At 37.0% G+C, this 7,182-nt stretch overlaps 1 protein-coding gene across 1 annotated transcript in view; it reads left to right on the forward strand.

The window, feature by feature from the left end:
- rictora (RPTOR independent companion of MTOR, complex 2 a) overlaps positions 1-4,527 on the forward strand; it is a 37,759-nt gene extending 33,232 nt beyond the window's left edge. The window contains exons 34-38 of the mRNA XM_082171042.1: positions 731-943; positions 1,163-1,318; positions 2,747-2,870; positions 2,956-3,094; positions 3,860-4,527. Coding sequence (XP_082027168.1) covers positions 731-943; positions 1,163-1,318; positions 2,747-2,870; positions 2,956-3,094; positions 3,860-3,931 — 704 coding nt within the window. The 3' untranslated portion in view covers positions 3,932-4,527. The remainder of the gene's footprint in view (positions 1-730; positions 944-1,162; positions 1,319-2,746; positions 2,871-2,955; positions 3,095-3,859) is intronic.
- Positions 4,528-7,182: the final 2,655 nt, after the last annotated feature.

A 7,182-nucleotide genomic window follows, 5' to 3' on the forward strand; every position in this document is an offset into this window, starting at 1 on the left:
TACTTGTTGTGAATATGCAGGCCACAAGAAGTAAATAGGTAGGGTTTTTTTTTTTTTTCACTTTTACTCAGGACATGCTAGCTGGCAACAAAGGATTCCATTCATTATGCTAAGCTAAGCTAGCGCCAACCCTGTCAAACTAAAACAATGCATGCACTGAGACAAAAATGCATTTGCCCACCTATCTAAATGTAGGAAAGAAGGTGAATAAGCCCTATTTCAAAGAGTGTTCCTTTAAGCATATATGGCATTACTTTAAAAGCAAGCAAAATACATTTCATTGAAACGGGCAAATATCAATATTCAAAACATAATATATTTTAAAATGTAATTTATTCCTGTGATCAAAGCTGTACTATTTTCAGCATCATTACTCCAGTCTTCAGTGTCACATGATCCTTCAGAAATCATTCTAATATGATGATTTGCAACATTTCTTACTGTTATCTGTTGAAAACAGTTGTGTTGCTTAATATTTTTTCATGACTCTTTGATGAACAGAGTAAAAAAAAAAAAAAAAAAAAAAACATTTATTTTAAATAGAAAGCTTTTGTAACATTATAAATGTCTTTACTGTCACTTTTGACCAATTTAATGTGTCCTTGGTGAATAAAAGTATTTATTGATTTATTTACTGACCCCAAAATGACAGTGACTATAATTATAATGAAACAATAGTAAATATGATGTGAAACACTAATCTGTGTGTTTTCCCCGCCTGTGCTCGCAGGTTTCTTAGAGTCGTGTCGTGGTCCTCTGAAGACTCAGGTGAGCATCACGGAGCTGTTAAACAGCAGCCGGTCGGAGCAGCACCACATGCTGGGCTCTGAGGAGACTACAGGCTTACAGGAGCACACGGAGCAGAACTGCCTCTACTGCAGCGCTCTCACCATCCTCGGCTCACACACACACAGCCACCTGAACAACACACACTCTCGCACAGGTGCATTTCAGTCTTCATTAAACATCTTCCTCATGTATGATATGATACTGCTGCTTTCTGCCTGAGAGTGTTATTAGAGGTGGTGTAGGTTAGGGGAATACAGAAATGGGATGTGGTCACTGGAAAGGTTGTAGGTTTAAACCGGTTCAAACCCCAGTGTCAGTCCTACGGTCTCCAGATTTGGGTAAAGATGTGTAATTTAGTCTCGTGTTCCTGCAGATCTGTCTGATGGTTTCTCTCAGTGGCACAACCAGCCTTCCCATAATCACCTGGAGGTGGTCGCCCAGTCCAAGTTCTCTGGGATCTCGGGCTGCAGCGACGCGGCCGTCAGTCAGGGTTCGGCCAGCAGCATTCCCAGTGCAGAGATCATACTGGGTGAGATCAGAGCCCATCAATGCACAATTCCATGTTTTTCATGTTTAAAATCAAAAGTTGTATTTCTTAACATTAGTTAAAGGAGAAGTTCACTTTTAAAAAAACTTTTGCTGATAATTTACTCACCCCCATGTCATCCAAGATGTCCATGTCTTTCTTTCTTCAGTCGAAAAGAAATTAAGGTTTTTGATGAAAACATTCCAGGATTTTTTCACATATTATGGATTCCATTGGGACCCAAACGGTTCAAGGTCCAAATGACAGTTTCATTGCCGCTTCAAAGGGCTTTAAACGATACCAGACGATGAATAAGGGTCTTATCTAGCGAAACGATCGGTCATTTCAAAAATAAAATAAAAAGTTGACGTTTTATAAGCACAAATGTTCGGCTTGCTCTGTTCTGTGATGCGCGTTCGTGACGTCACGTAATACGCAATTACGTTGAAAAGGTCACGCTTGAAAAATTGAAGAAAATGTTCTTTTTGGCTTTTTAATATTAAAACACTCAGGATGCGCACACGAAATGGGCATTTTAAACGATAAACTGACACAAATACATTTGAAAATGTTTATATGGTCCTCCTTCCGCACATTTGTAAACACATCAAACTTGACCTTTTCAACGTAATTGCGTATTACGTGACGTCACGAACGCGCATCACAGAACAGAGCAAGCCGAACATTTGTGCTTATAAAACGTCAACTTTTTATTTTATTTTTGAAATGACCGATCGTTTCGCTAGATAAGACCCTTATTCATCGTCTGGTATCGTTTAAAGCCCTTTGAAGCGGCAATGAAACTGTCATTTGGACCTTGAACCGTTTGGGTCCCAATGGAATCCATAATATGTGGAAAAATCCTGGAATGTTTTCATCAAAAACCTTAATTTCTTTTCGACTGAAGAAAGAAAGACATGGACATCTTGGATGACATGGGGGTGAGTAAATTATCAGCAAAAGTTTTTTCAAAAGTGAACTTCTCCTTTAATGCACTTTGAACTAACATGAACAAACAATGAAGGACTGTATTTTGATTAACTTACGTTAGCAAAGATTAATGAATACTGTAACAAATGTTGTCCTCATTGTTATTATAACAACTAACATGCATTAACTAATATTAACAAATTAAACCTTATTATAAAGTGTTATCAAAATGTCATTAGTTCAGTTTAAAAAACAATGGAAAGTGTGTATGTGTGTGGGTCAGGTATTCCCTATGTCATTGGGACAACAGGTCCCCACAAAAATGGCAATATAAAAAAAAATTGGTCCCTTTTAGTTTTTGATATTGTTCATAATGGATAGGTTTAGGAGTAGGGTTAGTGTAAGGAGAGAGAATATACAGTTTGTACAGTATAAAAATCATTGTCTATGGAAAGTCCCCATAAAACATAACCTAACGTGTGTGTGTGTGTGTGTGTGTAGGTGGGAAGGCGATATCCGAGGACGGTCCAGCCTGCAGAGTTCTGCTGAGGAAAGAGGTTCTGCGGCTCGTCATCAACCTCAGCTCTTCAGTCGGTACCAAAGGACACGAAACCGGATTGCTGACGTAAGAACGTCTGAGAAATACCGTTCAAGCGTGAAGTGTGTGTTCTCATTTCATCCCTGTGTCTAATGTCTGCTGCCCTCTGCAGGATAAAGGAGAAGTTTCCGTACGCGTTCGATGACATCTGCCTGTACTCTGAAGTTTCCTTCCTGCTGGCCAACTGCATGTTCCGCCTGGCCTCGCGCCGCTTCATCCAAGAGCTCTTCCAGGATGTGCAGTTCATTCCGGTACGACATCACGCTGAAACTTCTCTATAAGAAATCTCTACCACAATATTTTTTATAACACCTGAACTAAAGAGTTCACAGTGCTCAGAACGGTGTGTAGCTTTTACATTTGTTTACAGACTCTCAGCCATACTAGAGAGTAGAGACCCTAATATTTAAAAAATCTGTCATTAAAATCATGAATTAGCACACACACACACACACACACACACACACACACACACACACACACACACACACACACACACACACACACACACACACACACACACACACACACATAATTCTGTAGATGTCTGTATTTACTTATATTCTCTATATTTCTCTTTTAATTTGCACGAAAGCATTCATTTGTTTAAAAATGATAGTAATGACATTTATAATGAAACTAAATATTTCCATTTAAAATTTTTTTTTGCCATTTTTCTTTTCTTTAGAGAATCCTGAAAAAATCTGTTTACAAAAAAATATTAAGCAGCACAACTGTTTTCAACATTGATAATAATAAGAAATGTTTCTTGAGCAACAAATCATCATATTAGAATGATTTCTGAAGGATCATGTGACACTGAAGACTGGAGTAAATTACATTTTAAAAATATATTAAAATAGAAAACAGTTCAATTGAACTAATAATCCACAATATTACTGAACGAGGTGGTCTCGGCTCGATTGCAAACAATCTCTGGATCAGTTCGCTAACAGAGCAATCAAACCAAACATGCCAAGTGTGAACACGCGTGTTGACTGTGTTTCTGTCTCCAGCTGTATGATGAAGCTGAAGCAGTGTTGACTAAACCATCACAACCTGTTCCGGTGGAGACCGCAGAGTCTTGATACCTCCGTCAGCTTCCCCATCCCTCCATCATCCCACCCTCCCATACGCCACAGAGACACGCGCTTCTGCGGATGGAGGAGAGGAAGGAAGCGATCAGAGGAATACTGAGCAGTTTACCAAATAACGTCTTCAGACTGTGAAACAGGTGAACCGGAACAAAACATCACAAAGACTCGTTTTTAATAAAGAAAAAAAATGCTGTTGACACTTTAAGAGCGCTGGATGCACCGATGAGAAACGGTTCTCTGCACTGGTGTGTGTGTGTGTGTGTACATATTCCTGCCATGCCAATGTTTCAACATATCACCTAAACACTACAAAGAATTCTGTGACTTTGGATTGAGTGCAAATGCTTTGACTATGAATTTAGGACTTCCAGGAGCGAGAGAATGGACGAAGCGTTGATTACATTTGTACTATTTATTAATTTCTTTTCTTTTGTATGTGTGTGTTGGGATTTTTTATGACCTCCAGACAATCAGAAGTCAGTGTTTTGGGGGGAAAAAAAACGTAGTGTCGGACATTCGATCCTTGGCGTCACGCATCTTGTCATCCGCAAACTTCTCAGAAATACTCTTGCAGGAAATTCTCCTCCTCCAAAAAAAAAAAACGCAAGCAAAGAGAATGTGAGCACTGATACACACACATACTCTGAATGATAATAGTCCTCCAGGGTGGATCTCATGAAAGCTGTCATGTGCACGTCATTTCTCATTACTATGAAGCTGAATTCTGTGAGAAATGTGCTTGATTATCATAAAATAGGATCTTAATGGTCCAAAACAATAATTGCATCTTGGATTGGACGAACCGCGAAAAAAACGTTTGCTGACTCATTCTTCATATCTTACTATACCGGTTCAGTGCTGTGGTCTCGTCTCTGATCTGATGGTAATCTGCGTTTAGTTTGACTCTGACATAGGAAATGAAACCGGATAAACATAATCGTGCATGGTATCATAGTACCTTTGTACCTTTGAAGGGATGTCCTGAGTTCAGTGCAACTTATGTGCGATGCACCGAATCTTTGGCATAATATTGATTACAACAGTAAATCATTTTGAGTGTGTAAACAGTTAAGCTCCATTGATTTCCATTATAAGTGTGTTTTTGTACAAACTAGTGAATTTCTGGTCAAGAACATGCCTCTATTATATTTCAGATTTTTGCATAAAAAATTTACCATATTTTAGGACCATTAATATTTTTTATGTGACAATTAAGCACATTTCCTTTGTGATGTAAAAAAAATTAAAATAAATAGTTTGTACAATATTTATGCACATTATCGTAGTACTTGATGTACTGCTTTGATGCTGATTTCGTTTATATATATAAAAACCTTTTTTTGCTTTGTATTACAGTAGTGAAAATCACTTGAGAATAATGGAAATTTCAATAGGATTGATTTTTCGAGGGAGCAAAATGTGCTTAATTGACAAATTAATAGTTCTAGAAACAGGTTTAATTTTCTTTATGCAAAAGAAATGCTTTTATTTTATTCTTTATTTGTTTGTTTTTGCATTCTGAAATTTTCATGACAATTAAGCACATTTCCTTTCCAAATTCACAACTGTACTGTCACAAATTAATTGGTAAAATATTCATACACATCAAAGTAGAATTTTTGTACTGCCTTGATGTTGATTTAATTTTTTAAATAGTACATCTATTTTATATATATATATATATATATATATATATATATATATATATATATATATATATTACAGTCATAAGAAAAATGGTAATTTCAATGTGATTTAAATCTTTCTGGAAGCAAATTGTGCTCAATTGTCATGACAATGAGGTCACAGTGCTAAATTATAGTCCTTAAAACGGTTTAATTGTCTTGGTGCGAAATACATTCTTTTATTTTCTTGTTTGTTTTTGCATTCTGAAAGTTTCATGAAAGTTAAGCACATTCCCTTTTTAAATTATTTTGTTTGTAATGTGACAAAAAATATTTGAAAAATACATAATAGTAGTGTTTGTTGTAGTGACTTGGTTCTGATTTAATAATAATAAAAAAATATACATAGTAATGGGAATTTCATTAGGAAAATTTTTTTTTCTGGAAGCAAAATGTGCTTAATTGTCATGTCAGTGTCACAATGCAAAATAACCGTCCTAAACGCTGGTTTAATTTTATGTTAAAAAAACAACAACACACATTGTATTTGATGTATTTGTTTGTTATTCATACCGATGGCCTAGTCAAAATGATTTTCTGGTGTAATCGACAACATGCCAACGATGCGATGCATGACAGTGTAAACCAAAAAAAATATTCCTTTAAGCTCAAAGCACTGCTTTAGAAAGAGTTGAAGTATTAGCTTGACGTGTTGTCGTTTCCCTTCGCGTCCCAGTGTGTGACCTTGATCGTGCTTCTGGTTTATCACGTCAGCTCCAAACAAACCAAACCCGCACTGAACCGTTCGACGCGTCACAACACTGGCACAGAGCTGTTCAAATGTTCCACCAATCTCATAGTAGTCTCGTAGTAAGCCACAGTTTTTGCATTTGTCCTTTTTTATTGATGTTCTTGACGTGTTCCTGATGTTCAAAGCACTGATCCATCTTTCCTGTTCTCCCAAAATGATGTTTAGATTGCATGCTGAATTGACACAAATCCAGTTGCTTATTTATTAACTGCAAGACCTTTTGTTAATACGTGTGTCCCGTCACGTCGTGTGTCTCAGCGCTGCTGCTACTGCCTTCAACTGACTGCGATTTGATTGGCTGAAGAGAGAGTGCCGTGGCTGTGGATCTGTACGATAGTGGCGTGAGACAGGAAAGTACTGAAAAAAATATATATTTATATTTTTTGCTAAAAGATGACATTGCAAGATACAGTGTAATTTAAATGAGTTGTTTTGTTTTGCCTGAATTGTGGTTTCCCTTGTAAAGTGTGTACAGTGTGTTTTTTTGGGCACTTTGAGCTCTGGAAAAATCTTAGTCTTATCAAAGGGATGTATAATTAAAGAGAGAAACTCGTGGAGTGCATCTGTGTCATTTCAGCGTGTGCCGAGTATGTTCGAGACGTTTTACCTCTTATGTAATAGATCAGTACTAGATAGTCTCAATTTCAGAAGACTTGCTGTCTGTAGAATCATGCATTTCATATGGAAAGCCAAGATTGTTGGCAGAATGAACAGTCAAATACACATTGCCCTGAAGCGGTAACATTTTACCAGAAATAATGTGGTAACATTAGTTAATGCATCATGAACTAACAATGAACAATACT

This window comes from Leuciscus leuciscus, assembly GCF_965113295.1.
Source record: "Leuciscus leuciscus genome assembly, chromosome: 5".
NCBI lineage: Eukaryota > Metazoa > Chordata > Actinopteri > Cypriniformes > Leuciscidae > Leuciscus > Leuciscus leuciscus.